The sequence below is a fragment of the Giraffa tippelskirchi genome, chromosome 4 (assembly GCF_054371585.1).
Source record: "Giraffa tippelskirchi isolate mGirTip1 chromosome 4, T2T-mGirTip1v1.2.pri, whole genome shotgun sequence".
NCBI classification, from domain to species: domain Eukaryota; kingdom Metazoa; phylum Chordata; class Mammalia; order Artiodactyla; family Giraffidae; genus Giraffa; species Giraffa tippelskirchi.
Genome location: NC_137278.1, coordinates 37,871,112 through 37,898,863, shown reverse-complemented (window position 1 = coordinate 37,898,863; position 27,752 = coordinate 37,871,112). Strand labels below are relative to the sequence as shown.

Here is a 27,752-nt window from a genome sequence, read left to right as displayed (position 1 = left end):
AAGTAGAATAGTTATTCTTGTGGCCCATCAGTACATGCTCTCCCTACAAGGTAACCTCCTTAGAAAGCCAAATAGAGATAACAAATTGATTGTGATCCTACTTTCCAAGTAAAATAAACTGTACAATATTGATGACTAACGGCATAAAGCTGCCACTGCCTAAGACACTCCATTCATTATAGGATATGCCAAACTATAGAGGAGACACTCAAGAATGCTTTCTGTTGAGATCCTGAATTGTACTGACAGCATGCAAACCAGTCTTCTAGGGACACACTTCAGACATAGTGGAGAAAAGTGATGAGCTTTAGCTTTCTTACTTGTAATCCACATTCACTGAGTGATGGTGTCAAATCAGAAGCAGCTTCCAGGAAGACAAAAAGAGTCTTCTCTTCGATCCACAGCTTCAAGTTTGCTGGTGGCCAAATACTTGCAACACCAGCTGTGGAAGTGCCCTTTGGGTTGTAGGTTGGCAGCTCTGGCAGCCATAAGAAGAAGGGAAGAAGGAGGGGAAAGCTTAGAAGGGAATGGCATTCCACTGTGTCTCTTTCTGCCCTAATAGAATTGCTTTTTCTTCCAGCCCACAGCTAAGAATGTCCTTTATTGTCTTCTCTACTCAAGGAACAACCTTAATGAAACTCACAGAAGACAGGTAAGGATGCTCCCCATCCCTGCCATTACAAAACCCATCTTTTCTTGAGTAGTTTTGATATTTGTGCCCTCCTGCCAAGCCTTGACCTGTTATTTTAATCAAATAGTTCTCTTTTCACTTATGCCTTGAACTTTGCACATTGACCCATCTGCTAATTTACTCTGCAATGACTTTGATAGAATTTCCTGCTGTTGGTGAAACCTTATAAATGACTGAATCACAGTAAGGTAAATCTTACCTTGGTGACTTAGTCTGCTGACGTGGAGCAAAATGTTAGCAAACCAGATTCTTAGGGGACCATATTTTCTTTTATTTAAGTTAGATTTATTTTGTGGATTGAGCACTGTGAGAGCAGTAAGAACTTGAAATATTATCATCCATAATTATAAAGGCAGGAAATAGAAAGGGAGGGCTTACGGTACCACAAGATAAAAGACAGTTTGAATCAGGTGTGGAAAAATGTTGTTGACATAAAAGGATTATTTAGACCTAGCGTAACACAAACATTGTTTGGGGTTTTACCACTTGTAGGTGAAAACTAGCAGTAACAGAGACATGTCATTTATTCCTACCTAGGGTGGCATATAGAAGATGACACTTTTCCTGAGTTAATGATTGTTTTTCCAGGTTTTAAAAAGTGGCATGGTCCGCATGAGAGAGGCCCCAGGGTGGGGCGCTCTTGGGATTATTGACTGACTTACGTGAACAGGATGGAGAAAGGGAGGAATAGCAAGTACAGGGAGGGTAAAGGACTTTATTCTATACCATTCTTCTAGAAACGAGAATAGGACTAACAGGATGGAGTAAGGTTTCCTGGAATTTGCACTCACACAGCACATCTGATCTAGTCCTTGTTTTTCTCCATGTCTTTGCTTCCCAGCTGTAACAAAAAGAGTCCTCCATACCACATGGAAGTTTCCAAATCCTGTTACACCTTCAGCAGTGTCTATTATACGCACTCATGCCATATGAGGCGCACTGAAACCCCATTTTCAAAATAGAGGTTTTTTATTCCTTGTGACAGAAGGGGAAACTGAGCCTTATCTTGTTCCTAAGAAAAGAGCAGAACCCACTGTAGATGCGGGCTGCACAGCCTTTCTGCTCCACCTGCTGGTAAACAGAGACTCGTGACGCCCGAGAAGCCTGTGTGACTTCCCTTCAGTATTGGCCAAAGATTATAAGAAACTCTGAGACACTGTCTCTTATCCTGTGGACTACATGCAAGCCTCCCAATCTCTCTCGGTATTTATATATGATAGTATCTCAGTCTTCATTTTCAAAGATGTCTTTTCTTTAGAGAAAACTCCTGTCTTAGCCATTCCTCACATCCTCCTGCAATCCAAGGCTGCCTAATGCTGCGTTATGCTGATTCCACTCACTCCATGCCTGAGAGTTTGGCAAGAGACCAAGTTCACACATCCCTTGCGGATATTTTGTGTGCTACTGCTCATAGCCTCTGGGAAGTTGGAGAGGTCGAGGGAGGTCACAGATTTATAAACACTATTAGAACGCTGAGGGTTTCAGACCCATTTTGGTTATGCTAGTTCAAATTAGTCTTCCGAATCCTACTTTGAATCTAGTTTTTTGTGCCTTAACTTCACTACTCTTAGTATCTTGTGCCAAGGAGAAGACTGGGATTAGAATCTCTACTTTTCTGGAAGCGGCATTTAATATTTAAAGGATGAAGATACATCAAATAACAGCCAGAAATACCTCACTAAAGGCTGAATGATTTGGGATTAGCAGATGCAAACTATTATATAGAAAATGGATAAACAACAAGGTTCTACTGTATAGCACAGGGAACCATGTTCAATATCCTGTGATAAACCCATAATGGGAAAGAATATGGAAAGAATGTATATGAGTGAATCACTTTGCTGTCTAGCAGAAATTAACACAACATTGTAAGTCAAGCAAAGACAGAATGAGTTTTATGTGGTGACCTCTTGGCCTAAACTACGGATCAGTGGCAATGGTTCACTGACACATCCCCAACCTTGTTAGCCTGTGGAGAGGTGTGGGCAAGCCAGAAAGTATTTAAAATACTTCCTCATGAGATTGGTGTAACGAATTAGGCTTTAGAGCTCCCAAACTGATAGTTTCTGAAATATATAACTTCCAGTGTCTTAGTTTATATTTTTTGAAATATAATAAATATTTACATTTATTATGAAGATCAATTGTCTCATTTGATCTTCATAATATCCCTGCAAGACAGGGAAAGATGCATTATTAGACCTGTATAATAATGTGGAAACTTATAGAATTTTTAAAAACTTGCTGAAAAACAAGACATGAATTAGCAGAGATTCTCATTTCAACAAGAGCAGAAGATTTGGGGCATATTAAAAGAAATAATATCAAAGGTATATTTGAAACCGATTCTTGGCATCAGATCCACACAGGGAAGCCAGGGGAAGGTTGGAGTAATACAATGAAAAATAATTATGTAAAGTGTCATTTTCACTGACTAAGGATTTTTTTTTTCTCTTTACCTATAGTTCTCAGCAGTTTGATTATGATATGTCTGCCATGGCTGGGTTTTTTGGGGTTTTTTTTTTTTTTTTGGCTTGTTTTTTGAGTTTATCCTATTTTGGCTTTGCTGAACTCCTTGAATTTAGAAATTTATGACTTTGATCAAATTGGGTGTCTCTGTAGACATTATTTTTCAAATAGTTTTTTCTACACTGGTCGTTTTCCCCTCTGCTTCTGGGATCTCAGTGACATACATGTTAAACCTTGTGGGTGTTATTCCACATGTCCCTGAAGTTCTGTTCAGTTGTTTTTTGCAATTTTTTCTATCTGTTCTTTATACTAGATTGTTTCTGTCATTCTATCTTCATATTGACTCTTTCCTCTGTTATCTCCATGCTGCTCCTTAGCTCATCTACTGAATTTCTTATTACAGATACTGTATTCTTTCAATCCTAAAATATCTATTTGGTTCTTTTAAAAAAATTTCCTCAGCTGAGAATTTCTGTCTTTCCTTTTATTTTAGGTGTATTTACCTTTACCTCATGGATTATATTGTTGTTATAGTTATATAACTATAATACTATAACTGTAAAAATAGTTATTTTAACTCCTATTATACAATAACTATTATATTATGACTGATAATTCCAGTAGCTCAGGATTGGCTTCTTGTCTTCTCTCTTGAAACTTGGTCACATTTTCCAGGTGATTTGTATGTCAAACAATTTTAGATTATATTCTAAAAGTTTTTAATATTAGATTGTTAAGACTGAGTCATACTCAAATCCTATAGAGAATGCTGATTTGTTTGTTTGCTTTAGTTGGCAATCGCTGTGACGAGGTTCAGATCACAAGTTCTGTCTCTTCTGTGGGTGGTGGTTTTTATTTTGGTTCAGTTTTCAGTTTTTGCTAAGTTACTTTGGGTCTCTCCTGCACATGTGCAGTTCAGAGATGAGCCCGGGACTTACACAGTTTCACACACAGAAGGATCCCCTTTTCCAGCTCTCTCCTCTCCAGGATTCCCCACATACTAATTTTCTCAGTGACGGCCCCCCTTTCCAAGTCTTCCAGCAAGAAAAATGGGGTTCCTCTTGGAGTTTTGGTCACCACATTGCTGCGTGCAGTTCTATCCTGAGGCCACCCCTGGGACAAAGCCAGGAGTAATAAAAGAGAACAGAAATGGGATTTCCTCCACATTCTTTGGACCACAGGGACCTCTTTTCGCAGAGGCCAGAAATATGGGGACTTTCTTAGCTTTCAGGTGACATCCCAGGCTACTGCCATGTGACTGAGACCACCCTTAGATTAAAGCTAGGAAGGAAATGAAGGAAAAAAAATTGGAATTCATTCCTGTATGGGTTATTTCTCTAGGTTTTAACTCTCTAATTCACCTGAGTTTTTTGCTTTTCAGAGTTTTACTGGGTTTGCTTTCTTCATTTGTCCATTTTTACAATCAACAGAAGAGACAGCAAATTTACTCCATCTTACCTGCTGCTGCTTCAGTAGTACAGATAAGGACACTGAGATTCAGAGAGTTTAGACAACTTGCTCAGGTCAAAGAATAAAAATGGCAGAACTGGCATTCTGGTTCTGGGTTCTGGATTCAGTCCAACTCATGTGCTTTGCATTCTATCATGTTGCTCTTTTAAGATTTCTTGGTGTCATCAGTTTGCAAAATAATTGACAATGTGTAGCAAGTCTTTTAAGTTTCTTCATTAACATAATAAAGGAACTGATGTTAATTTGTTATTAAAATAAATTACTTTAGTGTTAACAATTGCACGTGAGTCCCTAAAAACTCCCTGGATGGTCTTTTTCCTGATCTTAATTGAAAAATGCTTCAAATGTTTTGTCATTTGGAAATGAGACCATGTCAAGGAAGTCCCACTCCTCCTATAAAAGAAATCAGAAATAGATACTCAATTTAGTTAAATCCATTTTTGGTACCTATTGAGATCATATTTTTTCTTTGACCTAACTAATACAGTGAAATGCGTTGAAAAGATATTTTACTATTGGGTCAGATGCATTTCTGGTTACACTTGGTTGTGATATTTTATTATTTTAAAGTAGAGCTGAATTCTGTTTTCTGTATTTTATTCAGGAATTTAACATCAGTATTCATAATTATGATTGGGCTATTATTTTCCTTTATATGACTACCTTTAGTTACAGTACTTTTTAATAAATTTTTTACATTATTACTTGTAGAATTAACCTGATATAAGTAAGGTATGAGGTCCATCATTTTTCTCCAGGTGTTTAGGTGGTTTTTCTAACATCATTTAGATGTTGGGTAAACCTTTACTACTGATTTAAAAGTTTAAACTTTCTCATAGACTTGGGTCCTTTGCTGGTTTTCTATTCTGATGTACTGCATTTGTCTGTTCTTATGCTAGTACAGCATTATTGTAATTAGTTTTAACATCTGAAAGATAAGTCCTTCCTTACCTCTAATCTTGGGTGAAAATCTCCTCCTCCCAATCTCTTTAAGTGACTGGGTTAATTTTTCCCTACCATGTGCACTTCAAGTAGTTATTTAAATTATTAAATATTCCAAAATATACCTGAGTTTTCACTTGAATTGTATGAAAAGTACAGAATAATCTGAACAAAATGGCATTACTTATTACTATATCGATTTTCTTACTTAAGGATATATCACTTCTCTTTTATGTCCCACCGTAAGGTTTTGATATTTTCTTCAGATCAGTCTCATGCAGTATTCACTAGGTTTATTCTTAGACATTTAAAATTTTTGCTTCCATCATGAATGAATTTCTTTTCTGTTGTATTTTCTAAACTATTGTTCACTATAAAGCAATTAATCTATAGCTTGGGATCCATGGGCTTTTATTGAACTCCATAAAATTATTTTTAAAAATTTGCAAGTCAAGGAGATTATAATTTGCAACAAAATAGGCAGATGCCTCCCAAACAGTTAAGAAATACTGGCCTGGGGGAAATCATTGCTTTGTAGATTTATTTCTTATCTCAGCACTTTAAAGAACCATTTTATTAATTCTAGTATTTTTCTGGTTACTTTTGGAGTATTTTTCCAGCAAGATGGTTACATTATTTGCAATTAATGATAACATTTGTCCTCTTTTCTAATATTTATAGCTGTTATGCCTCTTGGGCATCTTGGGTTGTTTGTTTTTTGATATCAAGTTGTATGAGCTATTTGTATATTTTGCATATTAACCCATTGTCAGTCACATCATTTCTTTTCCATTGTATTCATATCCATCATATTTTTTTATTGTGATAAAATGTACATCCGAAAGCTTAATATTTTAACCATTTTTAAGCATACAATGTGGTGGCAGTAAGTTGTGCAACCATCACCACTATCCAAGTCCAGAACTTTTTCATCATCCTAAACTGAGACTCTCCCCAGTCCCTGGTAACCTCTGTTCTACCACCTATCTCCCTGGATTTGCCTGTTCTAGGTACTTCATATAAGTGGAATCATTTAATTTTTGTTCTTTTGTGTTTGGCTTATTTCACTTAACGTGTCTTCAAGGTCCATCCATATTGTAGCATGCATCAGAATTTCATTCATTTTTAAGGCCAGAATAATATTCCTTTGTATGTATATAATACATTTTGTTTATCCATTTATTTGTCAATGGACATTTGAGTTGTTTCCATCTTTTGGCTGTTGTGAATAATGCTGCTATGAATATTAGCATATAAATATCTGTTCAAGTCCCTGCATTCAGTTCGTTGGGGGCATACACTAGAAGTAGAACTGTTGGATTGTATAGTAATTCTGTGTTTAATTTTTTGAGGAAAAGTCAGTGTTTTGTGTTTTCCACAGTGGCTTCCCCATTTCACATTCTTACCAACAATGCATAGAGAGTCCAATTTCTTCACATCCTTATTGATACTTATCATTTTCTGATTTTTTTAAAAATTGAGATAACTTTGGTTTATAATATTATGTAAGTTTTATTTGTACAACATATATTTCTACTTCAGTGTACACTACAACATGGACACCACTAAAAATTTAGTTTCCAGTCATCACCATAGTTGATCCTCTTTAGCCATTCCACATTCACTTACAATCCCTTCCCCTCTGACAACTACTCTGTTCTTTGTATCTATATGTTTGTTTTTGGTTAGTTTGGTGTATTCACTTATTTTTGTTTGCTTGCTTGATTTTAATATTCCACATATGAGTGAAATCGTACAGTATTTATTTGTCTTTCACCGTCTGATTTATTTCATTTAACATAATATCCCCTAGGTCCATCCATGCTGTTGCAAATGGCAGGACTTTTTATGCCTTTATCTTTTCATGACTGAGTAGTATTCCATTGTGTATTTCTCTCCATACATACAGACACACACATATACACACATATTCTTATACATTCATGTTCTTTATTCATGTCATGTTCATCCATTGACAGTCACTTAGGTTGTTTCTATCTATTGGCTATTGTAAATAATGCTAATACTATGATGAATATAGGGGCACATAGGTCTTTTCTTATTAGTGTTTTCATATTCTTTGGATAAATACCCAGAAGTCAAATAGCTCATAGTTCTATTCTTAAGTTTTTGAGGAAAATCCTTACTGTTTTCCATTAGTAGCTGCACCAATTTACGTTCCCACCAACAGTGTTTGAGAGTTCCCTTTTCTCCACATCCTTTCCAGCACTCTTTATTTCTTGCCATTTTGTTAATAGCCATTGTAACAGGCATGAGGTGATATTTCATAATGGTTTTAATTTGCAATTCCCTGATAATTAGTGATGTTGAACCTCTCTTTGTGTGCCTGTTGACTATCTGTATGCCTTTGGAAAAATGTCAATTCAGGCCCTCCGCTCATTTTTAAATTGAGTTGTTTTGTTGTTGTTGAGTTGTATGAGTTCTTTGTATTTGGATATTAATCTCTTATCAGATATGAAGCTTTTTAGTTTGATGTAGTCTGGTTTGCTGATTTTTTATTTTATTTCCTTTGCCTGAGGATATATGCTCAGAAAGATATTGCTAAGACTGATGGCAAAGAGTGTACTACCTATGTTTTCTTCTAGGAGTTTAATGGTTTCAGGTCTCACATTCATTTAAAATCCATTTAATCTGGTGGGTTTTTTTTTTCTTTTGTAATAGCCATCCCAATGGGTATGAAACAGTATCTCATTTAGTTTTTATTTGTATTTCCTTAATGATGATGAATGCTGAGCATTTTTTCATTTGCTTATTGGCACATTCGTATATCTTCTTTAGAGAAAAACTGTTCAAGTCCTTTGCCTATTTTTTAACTGGGTTGTTTTTTATCATTGTCATTGAATTCTAAGAGTTCTTTACATATTCTGGATATTAAGCCCTAATTAAATACATGACTTACAAATATTTTCTCCCATTCTGTGAGTTATCTTTTCACTGTGTTGATAGTGTCTTTTAATATATAAAATTATTTAATTTTGATTAATCAAATTTATCTCTCTTTTTCTTTGGCTGCTTTGTGCTTTTGGTTTTACATTTCAAGAAATCATTGCCAAATCCAATGTCATAAAGCTTTCCCCTTTGTTTTTTCTAAGAGTCTGATAGTTTTAGCTGTTAGATTTAGGTCCTTGATCCATTTTGAGTTAATTTTTGCTTATGGTTTGAAATAAGGGTGTAATTTCATTATGTTGAAAATGGATATCCAGTTTTCCCAGCACCTTTTGTTGAAAACACTATCTTTTCGCCCATTCAATGGGTGGCACTCTTGTTGAAAATCACTTGACCATGTATGCAAAGTTTTATTTCTGGGCCTCTATTCTATTCCATTGGTCTATACATTTGTCCTTATGCTAGTATCAAACTGTTTAAATTGCTATTGCTTTGTACCAAGTTTTGAAACCAAGAAGTATGAATCTCCCAAGTTTTGCTCTTTTCCAAGATTGTTTTGGGTATTTAGATTCCTTTGAGATTCTGCATGAATTTTAAGATAAGTTTTTCTGTTTCTGCAGAAAAAAAAATGTCATTGGAATTTTGACAGAGATTGCATTGAATCTGTAGATAACTTTGAGTAGTATTGTCATCTTAACAATATTAAGTCTTTTGATCCATGAACATAGGCCGTCTTTCCATTTATTTAGGCATTCTTTAATTTGTTTCATCAGTGCCATTGCATTTTTAAACTGACAAATAATATCTTTCAACTCTATGAATATTTTTCTGATCCTGAATTTTTCCTTGTGTGTGGGGGCATACACTGTTATTGTGTTAGAGATGATATATCTTTAATCATGAATATGAATTAGAATTGCTTTATGTGTTCCCCTGTTTCTTATATGAGTTTGCTTCAAAGAGGAAATTTTCTTAACCTTCTTAAATTGCTCCTCTTCTTTCCATCTTATGAGAATTTTTCTTAGTAGAGAGACTCAAAAGAGGAACAACTACATTTATTAGGATTTGAGATGAGTTCCATCAGAGATCATGTAAATCTTTGTTGAAAATGTGAAGATCACAGGAAAAGAAGATGGGTAAATTTATATGTAGTGTAACTTTTTTTTGAGAAAGGTAGAGACTTAGTATGTCCAAGGTAAGGAGGAAGCCTGTGCCAAAGGAAAATAGTCAAGTGTAGACCTTGGATCACTATGTTGAGAATCTATCTCACCATCAACCACAGGCTTTCCTCTTCAGGTCACTGACTTGCAGGCTGATAGGTCCTTCTGTCACCTTGATCTCAGCAGCTCTACATCTTGCAGGAATTATTCCAAGAGTCTGACATGTATATGACACGCTTACCAATTTGCCAGCAATGCAAAACATTTTCCCTGTCATACTAGTTCAGCTGTTTTTACAGCATTTTGGAAAGAAAAAGGAAGGTTAAAATGTGTAGAACCAGATCACTGTTTTTAACTGGAAATTTTACCTTTCTTGTAAACTTTGAAAGATGAAAGAAACAAGCATAATGAAACAACTGTGAGTCAAAGAATTATTATGTCTTATCCAACTCAATGGCCTCACTTCACTGCTAAGAAAATTATTCTCAGAGAGGTTGAATTATTTGCCTAAATTCATGTAAGTAGTCAGTAAGAGTAGGATTTTTTTTTCAATTCACAGAATTAAAATGTTTAAATCCAGTGATTTTTTTTTCCTATTACATTACATAGCTTACCTAATTCACTGTATCTGTATGCATATTGTTATCCTTTTTCTTATCTGTGGAATAATTAAATGGTAGCAACCACTATACATATAATATGTGCAAATACAGAAGTATATATGCATTTGTGTGTACATATATATGTATATATATATATATATATATATATATAATCTTCTATTAATGACTTATTATGTACTGATAACCTAGAATACCTTTTTCAATTATAAGAGAAAATAATAATACCTACCTTGTAAGGTTGCTATGGGAATTATATTATTTATAATATATATATGTTTTATGTAGATGGGGATACTGAGTCAGAAAAGGCTCAAGGCCACTCTACCATAAATGTAGAAACCTGGATTTGAGCCCGGGAACCATGGCCCCAATGTCCCACACGCCTAATCACTGCACTATAGAGTTTCCCACAGTTTTACTACTATATACAGTTTTAAATTAAAAATAAACCTAAGCCTACATAACTCACCACCCAAACCCTCTGACTTCTTCCAGAAAGCAGTTCCCCTGAAAGCATGTGCCCTCTACACATTTTATCTTTGTGGCCTTTTAACAACATAGCTTGGAAATACTCCTCACAAAGAGGTACCGAGGTAGAATCAGCAATTCGCAGATGGGGTTAAGAGGTTAAGCATCTTGCTTATTGCTTAAGGAGTTGGAGAGAAAGCCAAGAACACTTGGCTCAAACTGCTGAATAGAAACCAAGAGACCACACTTCTCTCTCCCTCCCAGTCAGCCTTTGGTTTGGTCGAGGGTATGGTTTTGCCATCAGTATCACAGGGGAAAATGACATACTCTGAACACATCACTTGATTCCTGGAGCAGAATAATTGCAGGCTGTCATTACCAAGGGGCATAATTCTGAAAGCTTTTTCTAAATTTAAAAGTAACAGGAGAGAAAAAGAGTCTTCAGATACTTTGTGCTTGAAAGCACCTGGATTCATTCCATTTTGAAGTACTGTTCATGCAGGTACAAGAAGATTTGATGGCAAAATTAAGAGAAATGGAGTGGAGCACTTATTTACTCTCTTCTCCTCTTGACTGAGAAATAATATCATGGTGTGTCAGTCCACGGAAGGTCCTTTCCTCTCTGTGCCTCTGTCTCTCTGATTGTGAAATGAATACTGTAACAATCATCCCTACCTCATAGAACTGTTGGGAGGATTAGCAATGCCAGCCACCTAGCAGATGGTGTTGTTACATTTGTGGTTATTGTTGGGGGTTTTAACCAAGAATTAAGAAATCACCCTAAATCCTCATGGACACATACCACTTAAATCATCACAGCATAGCCAAGAATAATTCAGAGCAAGTCTCCTCTCCATGCCTCATATCCTTCTCTGAAGTTTTTAACCTTTGGCTGGTCTCTCCCTACACAGAGGGATATGGGTAGAAAAGACTGCTTTGGCATGGCGTCAGGTAAAAATGATTGTTTCCTCTGTCTAATAGTTCTAGCAAGACTTCCTCCAGATGAGAGCACACAGGCAATGTCTCTAGAGGAAGTTTGTCTAAGGGCTTCTCATACTGAATCTCAATGATGGTAAGAAAGAACCCACCTTAAAGCAGTTCAGTAGGCCTAGGAACAGATGGATGTGTGAGAGCAGACTGGTCCTGTGCTTCTCACAGTCTCCCTCTGGAGGACCACTGCTAGGGAGGAGAAAGGAAAGGCATAGGCCTGGGGTCTCTAGGTTGAGTTTGAAGTGGCTCATCAAAATAAGAAATTTCCTCAACATCCTTCCATCTTGAAAATGAATGTGCATTTGTATTCTCTTCCATAACACACCAATGTTTAACTTCACATAAAAATCATGTTGAGTCCTTTCTCAAATTTTGGAGTATAATCTATGCCCTAGGAAAAACCATTACACACACACACACACACACCTTCTGTGTCTTTGTGTACAGTTCACTGTCCTGTACCAAGTTTGGATGCCACGTATGTAGTAGAGACAACCCAGACTTTGTACCGAGACCAGCCTTGGCTCCAGTCCGGGCTCTACCAGCCTGTGCATGTTCTGTGCCTCTTAAATCTGTTGTCTTTTCAAATGTATGATGAAGATAATAAACACCATTGGGTGGTGTTATGGTGCTTTGTGAACTAGTGCATGGAAAGAGCCTAGCAGAGACCCTAGCACAGCCTAGATCCTCAGGAAGTACAACTTCCCCTGCTCACCTACTATCTGGCATGTGGCACATACATAGATAAAGGATAACATCTGACTGAGCAGCATCCACAAACATTCTTATCTGGATGAAGCCAGCAAGGCAAACTTCAGAAATAGCAGCATCAAACATGGTAGAGTTCTCACATTCAAATCTAGATAGCTAAGACCAACACATTTTCTGTGGGCTAACCAAAAAAATCTACTGTTGGTCAACATCAGGCTTGTCCATCCTCTCCTAGCCCCTTGGCCTCCCGGGTGGGAACTTGAATCTTAGATTTAGCACTGCCTTTGACAGGCTCAGAATGCCTCCTTGTGAACTGTGGTTCAGCCTTTGATACTCACCCTCAACAATTTTTTAAAATTATTAAATATTTTAAGTATAACAAAAGTATACAAAGAAAGGATTGTAAACCCTCATTATCCACCACCAAGCTTATGAAATAAAATGCTACATGTTTTGACACCCCCCTTTCTCTTATCAGAGATATTACTATCCTGAAAGTAGGATTTATCGTCTTAATGACTGTTGTATATTTTTGCATACCCATGGATAATATATTTTTTCATATTCAGTTTTATAATAAACTATCATGCTGTGTTCTTCTTGAACTTGCTTTTTACACAACATCATGTTTTTGAAACTTTTTCTATGTAGATACATGTAGCTACACTTGGTTCATTTTAACTAATGTATACTTTCTGTGGCATTGCATTATATTGTAATAATGTACCACCATGTACTAATCTATTCTCTCATTAATATACAATTAGTTTGTTTCTTACTTTTCACTGTTATAAACAAAGTTGCATTGAACATTCTTGTATCTGTCTCCCAGAAGGTGGGAAGCAAGATTTCTCTAATATAGAGATATATACCTAGGGATTGAATTGCTAGGTCTTTGGTATGTGAATATGTAACTTCAGTAGACATGATTTAATTGTGCTCCGGAAGGGCTGCACCAATTTACACTGCCATTAGTGATTATAAGAATTTTCATTTCCCGACATTCTACCGATGTCTTGTGTGATTCTCCTATTCTTCTCAAACAGATGTGCCTACATTTGACTTGTGGATTGGATTATCTGGTGTGAACCTAGTATACTCCTACCTACTCCCACTCCAGCCCAACATTGCTCCAAAGTGTGACAAGGAAGTCCTATCTTTTGGAGAGAACTGTAGCTTTTTCCAGCCTGACCAGAACAGCAGACTCTTGTCTATTATCTACCGTAGAACTGTCTACTTTCAGCTTCCATCCAAGAAAGCGACTCTGGGCTCCTCATTCTCTGTTGCTCAAGATTTGGCAGAGTGCCACTCTATCCTCTGCCCGTGCAAACACTCCTTGTGGTCAATAGTACTAAGCTCAGGTACATCAAACTGACCATCTTAGATGCCACCAGCACCAGCAGAGACCCTGTCCCCCCCTGAACTAAGAGGAGTGTGGAACTAAACGTTCTCACGGGATAAAAATATGTATTTGGGCAACCCTGACTATAGAGCCTACTTTGCACCACTCCCATCTCTTGCAAAATATGACTCAACTAGGGGAAAGGGTTAGTGATGGGAAAGGTCTTATAGGGATTTGTTTGCAGCCAAGTAGTGCCATAGGAAACTACATGGTGCAAACCACTCTGCAAATGAGTAATAAACCAAAATAGAGTTATATACAGAGGAGTTTGTTTGGACAAATTGATCATGTTGCCCCGTGATTAAACCACTGTTCCTGTCCTTTATGCCAGCTTAGGACAGCTCAGGAATTTGGAAATTCCTTGAGGGGCTCCTTTTAATGAACTTCAGTTACTGGTCTGCACTTGACCCTGTGTCGTACTCTAGACTACCACTGCCTGTCAAATGTAGCATCTCCAGTTACCAGCACATTTCCCGGGTTCTGTTTCTGTCTCAACCATTGGTCCTAACATAAAATCAGATGCAGGACTCTGAGCTAGAAGGAAGCTGGTAGATCTTATAGTTCCACACTTTCACTTTGCATTTGAGAAACCAAAGGTTGACATGTATTAGAAGTGGCAGAACTAGAATTCAATTCAGTCTGTCTTCCTGCAAAGTCCATGCTCTTGTGAATGGTACTGAAGCCATGGGAAGAGTGAGACTGCCTTGTAAGACAGTGTGAAAAAAGTGAAAGTCGTTCAGTTGTGTCTGACTGTTGGCAACCCCATAGACTGTAGCTCCTCTGTCCATGGAATTCTCCAGGCCAGAATACTGGAGTGGTCACCATTTCCTTCTCCAGGGGTTCAGTGTAGGTGTAAGAATAAGGGGATCTGGGTTCTAGGGCACTCCAGTCTTTACAGTTCTAGAAGAGAAGGAAAAGCTTACTCAGAAATATGAGAAAGAACAACTGATGTGGAAGATGGAGAGAGGATGCTACAATGGAAGTCAAGAGAAGAAAGCATTTTTAATTAAGAGAGAGGAGTTAACTGTGCTACTGTTAGAGAGTGAGTAAGAGGAAGGCAGAGAAGTGACCATTGAATTGGGAATGTGGAGATCATTGAGGACCTTGAAGTAGGCAGTTTCAGTGGAATTGTTGAGTCAAAAGTCATGGCAAAATGAGCTAAGAGGTGAGGGGTTTCAATTTTAAATTGAAAGGTAAAGACATTTTTAGCCCCCTTTCTTGTAAAAAGCACCCACAATCAGGAGAAGGTGAAACAAAACCACAAAGCCCACCTTTGAGGAAATTAAGAAATATTTAAACCATAAGAACACAGGACAGAAAGAATACAGAGAGTGACAAGTGATGTAAGCAGTGTGGAGAGAAGTCATACGTAATCCTGCAAGAGATATTGAGGAGGAAATAGCCTTGTAGCCTTGCAGAACCTTGGAAAGCTCAAAACCTGGAACTGTCTTCTGCTACTGCAGAAGGCAAGGAAGTGTTACAGGGTGAAGACTGGAACATGTTTAAAAGTTTATCTAAGGATCTTTTCAAACTTCAGAACCACTTGCTTCCGCTACAATTTGAAAAATTCCCCCTTTTCCAACTCCACTAGAAAAGAGAAGTGTATTCTCTGGCAAAATTAAACAAGAAAGGTTTCATGGACAGACACCACACAAGGGAGATCATGGAAACATATGCACAACAAATGTTGCTACTTCCAACCCTCTCCCTTGTCAATTCCAGAATTAACAACTAAGGAAAGAGTTTGAAAACTACTTCTCTGTAGAAATAATCATTTCAGAGGGGGAAAAATGTTCATACACCAATGCATCAGTGGATGATCCATCCAACAAAGAATCCTGTTGATAAAAGCTGATCATCCACCAACTGGTATGCCCCACCATGCACACAGGGTTTCCCAAGTGGCACTAGTGGTAAAGAACCTGCCTGCCAATGAAGAAGATGTAAGAGATGTGGGTTCGATCCCTGGGTCAGGAAGATCCCCTGGAGGAGGGCATGGCAACCCACTCCAGTATTCTTGTCTGGAGAATCCCATGAACAGGGGAGCCTGGTGGGCTACAGTCCATAAGGTCACACAGAGTCGGACACACTGAAGCAATTCAGCACACACGCACACACCATGCACACAGAGCTTCCAACGAGTCTTAGTCTTGTTCATTCACTATGAACAGATAGATAAAGATCACTTTACATTTGAAATCTTTACCAAGAAAAACTGGGAAGCAAGTACTCTTTCAAGAAGTTTTGTTTTGAAGAGACATGCAAATGAATCGGTCAATAGCTAGAGGGACATGTGGGGTCACAGAGGATTTACTTTGTTAAGATGAAAGGTACTAGAGTATATTTATATGCTGGTAATCATCTCCAGTATTTTTCTTCCTGACTTGAAACAAATGTGTAGTCACAAATATTTAGAAAAAGCCTTTATAGTATATGTCTGCTTCTAGTTAGGATGTAGAGAGATGTGAAAAACCTTCATTTCCATGGTCAACCAGAAAAGCCCAGACAAAATAAAATTCATATGTTCCACTGGGGCTAGCAGACACACAGGAAGCACTGATGAGATGAGAGAGAAACAAGCCCAGTAGAACTGAGCAGACGTCTGCAGAAGCTTCCATACTTGAAGGTGGCTACCTTATCTGGGTTTGGGAAATTAGAAATGTAGGTGAGCCATGGACAGACCTCTCAGGCATGAAGAAGTCAGCTGAACCTTAGACAACAATGTGCACTAGAGAGATGGATTATCTTAAAGAGCCCCAATGAAGAAAAATTTCTCAGCCTAATAATTCTTACCTCTTATCCAAACCTCTGCAGTTTCCAAGAAAGTAGCAGTGAAAGAGCTGTTGAAAATGAGAGAGAAATCACTTAATCCCATGGATACTTGTGGTGCTTGCTTGGATTCCAGAGTCTTAAGTCAAGCAAAATTATCTGAAGCTGCGCCTAACTACCATCTCAAATACAGAAAAAATCACAAAGACAGGGCTGGGAACTGGGTTAATAACAGGGAATACAGTCTAATTAAAGCTGTATCCCAACCGAAGATCAACCTAACCCGAGAGAGAATCTAAACATTCAGTGCCACCACGACCCCAGCTCACAAAGATAAAAGGTTTACAGTCTGCAGTGAGTAAAAAAAAAACCAAATCAATATTATACCTAAGTTTCCCCTGCTTTTAAAAAATATACCATGTGTGAAATACAAATTTAAAAATTGTGAGATATGGGAAGTAGGAAAGTGTGACCGATGATCAAGGAAAAACACACAGGAATGGAAGCAAACTACAAATGACTCAATTATTGGAATTAATAGACAGGAATTTAAAACAACTACTATAAACATATAAAGAATTTACAGGAAAAGGTGCATATAATGGAGGAAGACATGGGGTATCTGAAAAATAAGAAAGAATCTCAAAACACCAAGTGAAAACTGCAGACTGAAAACTACAATATCTGCAGAAAATGGATTAATGAATTAAAAACACATTAATAGAAATTATCTAAACTGAAAGAGAGAAGGGAAAACATGGAGGGTGATGAACCAGATCTTATTATTTGTGAGGTGATATCAAGTGATCTAATATATGTATAATTAGAATACTAAACATGATATTTCACACACAGGTTCAAGAAGCTGAAAGAACCCCAAACAGGATAAATTTTAATAAATCACCTAAGCACATCACAGCTGAATTCTTGAAAACCAGAATAAAGAGAGACTCTTAAAAGCTGTCAAAGGGAGAGGGAAAAGACATACTACAGAGAAATATCAATGAAAATCTCTTATTTTTCCCTGGAAAAAAGCATGTGCAATCCAAAGACAAAGGAGCGATATCTTTAAAGAGACAAAAGGAAAAAAAGTCCAGCCAGAATTATGTATCCATTGAAAATATCCTTAAAATTAAAGGCAAAATCAAGACGTTTCTAGAAAGAAAAAAAAAGAATCATTACCAGCATATCTGTGTTACAAAATAAATAAATAAATGTTAAAAGAAGTTTTTCAGAGAAAAAAATGATACCAGGTGTAAACTATCCATAACAACACATAAAAACAACAACTAGAAACTATTTCCTTTTTCATTTATAATTTTACTTATTTGTTTTTGACTGTGCTGGGTCTTTGTTGCTGTGCGAGCTTTTCTCTAGTTGTGGTGAGCAGGGGCTACTCTCTCGCTGTCGCGTGTACAGGCTTAATTGCTCCCCAGCATGTGGGATCATCCCGGACCAGGGATCGAACTAGTGTCTCCTGCATGAGCAGGTGGATTCTTCACCACTGAGCCACCAGGGAAGGCCAACTATTTTCTTAATTTCATAAAAAGATGATTATTTAAGACAGAAACAATTAACACTGTATTTTGGAGTGTATTACCTATAGAAGTAGAATATATGACAACAGTAATGCAAAGGATGACAGAGAATTACATGGAAGTATAATACTAAGAGGTTTTTCCATTATATGAGAAGTGGTGGGATATTAACTTATTATAAAATAAGGATAAATACCATAATCCATATAGCAACTGCTGAAATGAAATGAAAGGGAGGATATCACTAGAGATCCTACAGATATTAAAAGAGAATGAAGGAATATTAAGAAGTAATAGAAATAAATTCAACATTTATAATGGATATTAATAAATACCTATGCATGTTACTATATAAAAATTATACCTAACTTTAAAAAATATAACAATAGATCTTTGGTTCAACATGCATCCTGATGTCATTAATCATACTGGCCTACTCTGAAATAAAAATCGTAAAGAGGACGTGATTCTTTATACATTATAAACAAATGATTAGAGTTGGTTATGGGACTTCATGGCTCCAAAGTAGCAGCAAAATGTCTTTAGTTAATCTTTGCTATTCTGTTCGGTTCACTCCATGTTTTTGGTAGCCAACACTGGAGCCCTGAGACATCCGGAAATGTTGTGAGTGTAGCATTAGTGGTTAATTGTGATGCATCTTTACTGTATCGTTGAGGTTCCAAAGCCAGAAACTGCAGGACATTTGAGGAAAGTCAGTTCCACAGAAGCTCTTTTATTAGGAGGCAAAAAGTGGCCAATTCAGAGCTGACGCTGGGTTTCAGAGGGGTGGTGGTGGAGGAGTTTATTTTTTATAGACTGAGAATGTTGTAGACATTGCCTAACCCCAAGGTGGATTTTGCAGTAGAAGAATCACCGGGATACTTGGGGTAAAAAGTTGTTGAAGTGCTTCTTGATGTACTTACGTACATTCATCCTTTAATGGTTTCATCAGCAAATATTAAAACGTCACAATACAACTGGAATCCCAGAAAGCAATCTTCAAGAAATGTAGAAAAATTCCCAGGGTAAGAGAAAGCCCAACAGACACTGTAACTGATTCTCCCCACCCCCTCCCCCTACAAACCAGCATAGTACTTGGGTGCAGAGTGAGTGCTCAGTAAATAGTTGTGAAAATGAATGAATGGATGGATGGATCTATCCAAAGTGGAGTCATTCATTCAGCAACAAATCACTCACTCTATGTCCATCATTAAGTATTGCAGGAGTTGCAAAAGGAACACAAGACATGTGGCCTGAAAACCCTTAACTTCTAAGTAGGAACATTGGCAGACATGTGAAACCACCAAGGAAAAGAGGAGACTCTTTAATAGCAGCCTGTTTTCGTAGGATTCCCAGACTCTCTCATTTCCCAGGAAGATAACATTTCATTTGGTAATACCCAAGTTCTCAGAGAGGAGAGGTTCTTATCAACCCCTTTAAAAGACCTTTCTCAGTGATTTGTTCAACATTTGCTTTCAGATTAGCCATTCCCTATTAAGTTTTCATGGAAAATAATGCTAAGGGAGATTTAGGTTTTAAAAGTTTCTAATATTAAAAAGAAGCTTTTATTATTTCTCTTAGTTTATACATCAGTGGTGTCTTCTGTTTTATAAGACAAGAGACTGAGTTTACTATCTGTAAATGTAAACACATGTCCATTAAGAAACATGTGAGTTTTTGTTTGAACATAATAACCCAGTGGCTTAATGTTTTTCTTAATCTTTTTTTAACTTTAGAGAAATCTTTTAGGAACTAATATCTCTTGTTTTGAAGAAACATTTATCTGAAGTTCAGCAATTCCTACAGTTTCACTTCAGTTTCTTTTTCTTCTGTACAATTCAAGAACATTTAATATTTTGAACGACATGTTTGTTCTATTTGTATTGTTTAAAGGCAAATAAAACTTGGTGCACATAAAAAAAATAAATAAATAAAAATAAAAGACCTTTCTCCCAGCTTTCTTTCATTTCTAAGAGAGCATAAAAAAATAGGTCTTTATTAATAGATCTATTGTCCCAGAATTAAAACAGACCCACAATTTCCATGAAACCATCTGTTTTGTTTGCATGGATGTTGTGGGAGCTTAGAGAAGGAGCATGGAGTAGGGAGATGGGGCCATAAGTCATCTGATCTTTTACCAACAAAGGGTGGTGTAAGGGAAGTGTGACCACTGCTTGGGACCAGTGAGCTCATCATATCTTACCAGACACATCAAGGATAAGGACAGCTCCCAAAACAGCCTGTGCTTGTTCTGGTACCAAAAAAATAGAAAGCTCAAGAAAACACTTGTAAGGAAAGGAAATAGGCTTAGAGAAAACACCCCCGTTCCCAGGCATTTTTTGGCAGAGGAAAAATGCAATGCAGCCAGGGAAACTTTTCTGCACCCCCAGTAGCCCCCCTTTTTTTCCCCTCTTTTTAAAGTTCCAATTTTAACACAATACACCAATTTTAGTGTTACCAAAATGTCCTAAACCTCACTAGTCAATGACCAAAGACAAGACCACATTTACTTTTTTGGTTCACATTTCCTTTCAATGCCCAATCTGCGTCTACCTAATTAGAAATTATCCTCCGACTCCATAATGCACCTCAGCTATACCGAAGAGTTTCAGGGTATGACCTCTGTGACTTAGGAACAAGCCCCAGTTTTCTGTCTCAGGCACGCTCTCCTATCCCAGCTTCACCATTCTGCCACCTTGTTGGCTCTTGTTGCTGTTGTTCAGTTGCTCAGTTATGTCTGACTTTGCAATCCCACGCACTGCAGCACACCAGGCTTCCCTGCTCTTCACCAACTCCCAGAGCTTACTTAAACTCATGTTCGTCGAGTCGGTGATGCCATCCAACTATCTTGTCCTCTGTCGTCCCCTTCTCCTCCTTCCTTTAATCTTTCCCAGCATCAGGGTCTTTTCAAATGAGTCACCTCTTCGCATCAGGTGGCCAAAGTATTGGAGCTTCAGCTTCAGCATCAGTCCTTCCAATGAATATTCAGGACTAATTTCCTTTAGGATTGACTGGTTTGATCTCCTTGCTATATGAGGGACTCTCAAGAGTCTTCTCCAACACCACATCTCAAAAGCATCAGTTCTTCGGCTCTCAGTCTTCTTTATGGTCCAACTCTCACATCCATACATGACTACTGGAAACACCATAGCTTTGACTATATGGACCTTTGCTGTTAACCTCATGAAAAGGCTGACCTGCAGGGCAAAGCTGCCCTCTGCCGGGTGAATGCTAACGCCACCCTCCCCCTACCATGGTGGCCTTATGCGGGACTCCACTCTCATCTTTAACCCTCCTTCTAATGCACAGATATATGCTCTTTCTCATTACCCAACAACAGAGTTGAAATTAAACTATGGCTTCTAATGGAATCTATTAAAATGTGGGGGTTCTGTAAAGAGGTACAGTATAGAGAGTGGTTTATAATCACATGGACCCAGGCCCGCCCTACAGTCAATTACTACCAGGTCAGCTTCTACCTGGCCACTGGCCACATGTAGCCAGTGAAGCTTATTCCCTCCTCTACCTCTTCAGCAAATATTTTTTGAATGTCTGTAATGTTCCAGGTACTGTCGTGAACACAGAAGATTAGTGAAGACCAAAACAGACATGGCCCAACCTTCATGGAGTTTAAAGTCTAAAACTGAAACAAATGAACTAAACTGAACAGATGATGACATAATCAAATGTTACTAGTTACAAAATGTCTTAAGCGCTATAAAGCAAAAATTGTGGGATGCCTTGTAAAGTCTGATTGAGGGAGCTAATTGTCCAATGAAGCTACTTTGAGCAATTGATATTTAGCTTGGGATTGAAGGCTGGGAGAGAATTAGCCCAGTGGAGAGCTGGACAAAGAATATCTCCAGTCCCTAGGCATCAGTGACTGCAGGTGTGAAGGATCTGTTGGAGAAAGGAACTAGGGATGACCAGTGGCACTCAAATGAAGGGAGTAGGGGCAGAATGGTGCAAGTTGAGACTGTCAGGGACGCAGAGAACCATCCATGTAGGCACTTGAAGGTTGTGGTAAGGATTTGAGATCTTATGCCAAGTGTAATTAATTGCTATGAAGGGTTTTGAGCAGGGGAGTGAATGGCATGTTTTGACACATAGTTTAAGAACATGTGGAGATTGAACAGAAGAGGGTTGAAAAGGCAGTCTGATAGCTAGTGACTTTCCCAACCAATAGTGTAAGTAAGAAATGATGGTGGCCCAGACCATGAGGTTGGCAAAAGAAATAGAAGTGTCAGTCTCAAGATATCTTTAGAATACAACCAATGGAATCTAATGTTAGATTACCTAGGGGATTAGGAGAAAGGGAAGTCAAGGTAGAGGGGGTCAAAGAAGGCTTCCAGTTAGTTGATTTGGGCAGCTTGGCATGTGAGCTGATATCTGGGCACTCATAAGAGAAGCAGGCAATAATCTGTACGTCTCCCAAAGTCTAAGTTACTTGATCTTTAATATTCCACCTTAGAAGCATCAGCAAACTCAGTTTAAACCCTATTCAATTCGTCTTTTAAAACTTCCAACCTGACAATCCAGTCTCACCTATGAGCACCCCATTACATCAGTTTAACAAAATATTAATTCTGCGTTGGGCTTCCTCTTTAAGCAGTTACCAGTATATACAAGTAATAAATTTTATCCATTCATTTGTTCATTCATTTATTCAAGAGAGAAATAGTGACTGAGAGCAGGGCCTCTAGGTTGAAATCCCACCTCTGCCACTTAGTAGTGAAGGGGCTTTGGACAACTTCCTTAAAGTCTAGAACTGAAACGAACAGATGTTATCAGTTATAGAATTAGTTGTTAGTTTATAAATTAGTTATAAAATGTCCTAAATGCTATAAATCCAAAACTGTTGGGTGCCACATGAAGTCTGATTGAGGGAGCTAATTTGAACTGGGGAAGTCAAATGACTATTTAATACCTTCAGCAATATAGTGACTCAGTTTCCTTATCTGTGAAATGAAGATGACTCTAGTATCTACCTCAGAGAGCTACCATAAGGCATAAGTGAGTTAATTGTATATATTTTCAAACAGTTTGATACAGTATTAGTACACAGATGGTATTAAAAATTGCCATTGCTCTTCATTAATTCAAGTTTTACTGAAAACTTGTCACTGTTCTATGCTGCTTGCGAAGAAGAAATCCAGGCAAATTTTTTTTTTTCTTCTAATCAGGCAGATTTGATGTCAAGCCTCTGTTCTCTTACTTAACTAACCTCTCTGAACTCATTTTCTTACCTGAGAGCAATAATACCCACCTGGAGTGGTTATTGTGAGGATGAAATCAGAAATCTGTGTAGGACCTGTATCTATTGGATGCCCAGTGAACATTAGTTTCCTTCCCTGCTGAAAAAAACTTTCCCCACCTAATTTAAACTGTGCATCTCCACCCTCTGCTGCTAAAGAAACTCCAGTGCGAGGAAGATAATTTCAAACCCTTTATGGGCTTACTGTTCATGAATGAAGTTCATTTTTTCTTTCCTTTTGTCAAAAACTACTCTTTCTTGCCCCTTTCAGCATAGTACAGAGCTATTTAATTGATGGGAATGTGAATGTGGACATCTAACATCCCTAAACGAATGGTCCACAAAGATTCTAATTGGCCCCCTAAGCTTCATGCTTTCCGCTGCTGTCAGACCCTTTCCCAAGACCATAACCCACTTCCTCTTCCTGCACCACTACCACCTTAAGCAATCAAAGTAAGAAAACACAGACTCCAGCCCCCAGAAAACACTGTGGGTTGTCCTGGAAAGCCCAGTTTGCCAGGGTCTTTATTTTCAATGCTGACTACTTGGTTTTCTCTGGCACAACAGCGCTGGTGGCATTTTGCTCCAGACGCCTGTGCCTCCTGCCTGTGGTCCTTGTGGTGGCCTTGCCCTGGGTTGTTAGTACCCACCTCTCTCTGGACTACATGTGCCCTTTGTATCTTGATATAAAGTTGCTTAAGGTGGTATGTTTCCTTCAAGACCAGTTGCATCTCAAGACTTGTTTCCAATGTAGGGTGAAAACTTTGTCCTGTTCCAGGGAAAGGAAAATTTTCACCCACAGATTCCTGCAGAAATGTCCTTCCCCTCAGTCCCTGGAATCTCACTTATTCTACACTATGGCTGGCCCTAAATTGATGATTTACTACAAAGACTTTCCTATCGATAGGCTTTTAGGGGACTATTGGGGTAATATAGACTATCCATGGAGATAAAGTCTAATGCATGTGACTATCAACAGCAAAAGAAAAACAAGACTAACAGGATGTCTTTGGATTTCAGGGAACAGATCCGTCAAGGGCTAGAAGAACTCCAGAAGGTTCTGCCAGGAGGAGACACTTACATGCATGAAGGATTTGAAAGGGTAACTTTAAAAAGAGTTTTAAACTCCAAATATAGATTGTGATATAGAAACATCAACACAGGGATGACTGATGAGATGAGACACATGTTTTGACGGAACTGAACCACACTCAATGGCAAGAGTAAAAAAATTTCCCTTAAGTGTTTACCCAATAATTCCATCCAAAAGAGCTGAATAAATGAAATTCCTTCCTCCTTCCCTGACACTGGATGAAGAATCTCAGCTAATGCTTGGCTGATGCTCATGAATCATGCCACACACAAGTCCTCTCTATTCCCAGGGTAACCTTTGCTATATATTTCTTCAGAGGTTGAGACAGAATTTCATCATTTCAGTCTTAAGAAAAACAAGTCCCAGTCTATGAGGAGTAAGGTATTGATCCAAGGTAACTTTAGATGAATGTCATCCATTGATATTTGAGTGAAACCTGGGTGAATTACATAAAGAATCAAGACTGACCCAAGACTGTGGATCCAACATCAGAGACCACTGCCCACTATGGCATTTGTTGTAGCAAAGAGTAGATACGTCTAATGACTTTTTCATGTGTTTTTCAGGCCAGTGAGCAGATTTATTATGAAAACAGTCAAGGTAAGACTATATTCTGAATTACCATTATGATTAACTTTTTTTTGTGTTTCCTTCTGAAAAATTGCCTCAGTAATTTCCTGTTTCAAAAGACACATATGATATTGCTTCACATCCTTGGACACACACTTCATCACAGAGAAGGGACACATAGAAAGATGGCACGTACCAGGTCAAATTCTACTGCTCTGATGATTCCCAAAAAAGTTATATAAAAGTAATTAAGATCTCATTATGGGCCACAGTCTGTAATGCTCATGACCAGTTTTGAATGTTGAATTCATCAAGTTAATAAATACTTGGATGAGTTAGTAAAGTCTTAGATTTTTATGTCAAATTTAATTTTCTTGTCCTTCTCTGAGCTCCAAGCCTCTTCATCATTGTGATTGGATATGATTTTAGATTAAGATACCAGTTTGGCTTAATCGTTCCTGCATTTAAATGGGGGAAAAAAAGAAAATAAATGGGGAAAGGGCATGAAATGCTCTTGCTAGTGTGCTTAGCACATCGAAATAATATTTATTATTATTTTAGTCAATATACTATTACTACCCTAACTTTCATGGGTAACATTTCTCTATCTGAGGCAAATCTCCAAAAAGAGAGTCAGCACTATATAGTAGGGACTTTTCTCCCAGAACTGTAGAGGTGTCCACTTCCTATTTTACTCTAAAATGCAAGAAATAAGACAGACCCAGTATCTATAGCAACACTTGTTAATACAAAGACATTATCAGCAATGTTGGCTCAGATGGTAAAGAGTCTGCCTACAGTGTGAGACACCCAGGTTGGATCCCTGGGTTGGGAAGATCCCTGAAGAAGGGAATGGCCACCCACTCCAGTATTCTTGCCTGGAGAATTCCATGGACAGAGGAGCCTGGTGGGCTACAGTCTATAGGGTTGCAAAGAGTTGGACACAACTGAACAACTAACAAACAATGTTACTAGAAGTTTCTAAATCACTGACAGTATTCTAGTACGTTTTGACAACTGCTGTAATACTTCTAGTCAACTTGTAAATCATGATGACTGTTACTGTTTGCCAAACTCTTCAAGGTGTGTGGCATGCAGTCAAGGACAGCATGTGAGAAGGACACCTGAATGGCCCAGGTGGTCAAGTTTGCCCTCAGGCCTTGGCAAGAGTCAGTTGGACTATTCCTAGGAAATAGTCATGTGTGATTCCCTGTAACTACCCCCAGCTGTCAGTCCAGTGATCAATTTACCAGGTTTGGTCTTTTTTAAAGACAAGACTTGGCAACGCAGAAACAAAACATGTTCCCCCTTAGAGTCTGTTCCACATTCTTCTTCATCTTGGAGCTATTTCAGTCTCAAAAGAAAAGGGCTGATTCTCACAATACTGAACCTCAGATGGTGCAGCTTCAAAGAGATGGACTCCCAGGGCTGAGGGGGTTTTCTTGGTGTGGCAGGATGAACTGAGTGGGTCTGTGTTGTTTGAGCAGGATACAGGACAGCCAGTGTCATCATTGCTCTGACTGATGGAGAACTCCATGAGGACCTCTTCTTCTACTCAGAGAGGGAGGTAAGAGACAGCCTGGCCTGTGTTTGACATAGAAACAGGGCTTCTTCCTTCTGAAATGGGCTGCAGTCTCTCTACTTGGGCAAAAATGATAGATTTTCTTTGTAAAATCCCCAGATAAAATAGAGTCCCATATGTGAAAAATAATAACAGTTTATTTTTAAAGTGAATCCACATGTCTCACACATGGTTGGTATTTTTCCCTTTTACAAAATATTTGCATATTACTTTGGGGGATAAAATATATCTGTCATGCCTTTCTTTATTGAAAGCAGTTTTGAAATACAATGTATCATTTTTCAACAAATCCATTGGTACTATTTTTCTTTTATTTCTACTAAAAACAGGAGGGGAAAGAATTACTTGAAATATGTAAGAGCCAATTTTGTCAAAATGTATTAATCACTGAAATTCTTACTAAGAATCAAAGCTGAACATTAACTGGTGACAAAGTAAATTGTAAGCTCTCCTTCGATATTCCTTTTTTCCTTTTCTTTATGCTCTTGAAAACTACTCCCTAAAGCAACTAAAGGAATTCTTTCTAAATGAAGCTTTCAGTTTGTATAAAGAGATTCAGAAAAAGAGGTTTGTCTAGGACTTGAAAGTGATGTTTATATTTAGGAAATTCTTTCCTTTCAAGTTTCACATTCGAGCTATATGTATAAGTAACCCAAGGAAACCAGTTCACCATAGAAATGTATTGAAGCCTCATTAGTGCCAAAGGCTCATTCAGGACAAGCTCGAAAGAAACACAATAAGAAGAAACACAGGCGGGGAGAAAGGGAGATACCAGCCTCTTAAGGAGAAATCAATCAGAGCATTACCCTTGTCTGAAACTCTTGACTACTATTTAATTTAAATTCAGCTTTCTCCACAAGCCGGAAGTATATATTCATTCATTCATTCACCCACTATTTACTTAGAGTTTGACCTGTATGGGCACTTTGCTGGACTAGAGAAACATTGGTGAGTAAGACACAGCTGCTGCCCTCAAGGACTTTACCATGTAATAACGTTCAACTTTTTGAAAACTCTGTTGGCAAAGGGCATTAGGATATTAAGTGGGTAAACACATTACTGTCCCCCATCCCTAACTTGTACAAAATTCTCAATGGGGAGACACATGAGTAA

General features: G+C 37.9%; 1 protein-coding gene across 1 annotated transcript in view; it reads left to right on the top strand.

Moving 5' to 3' along the window:
* The window catches only part of ANTXR1 (ANTXR cell adhesion molecule 1), a 250,291-nt gene that overhangs the window by 30,111 nt on the left and 192,428 nt on the right, over positions 1-27,752 (top strand). Inside the window, exons 3-6 of the mRNA XM_081594569.1 lie at positions 581-652; positions 24,415-24,496; positions 25,054-25,087; positions 26,545-26,624. Of these exons, the coding sequence (XP_081450695.1) occupies positions 581-652; positions 24,415-24,496; positions 25,054-25,087; positions 26,545-26,624 (268 nt within the window). The remainder of the gene's footprint in view (positions 1-580; positions 653-24,414; positions 24,497-25,053; positions 25,088-26,544; positions 26,625-27,752) is intronic.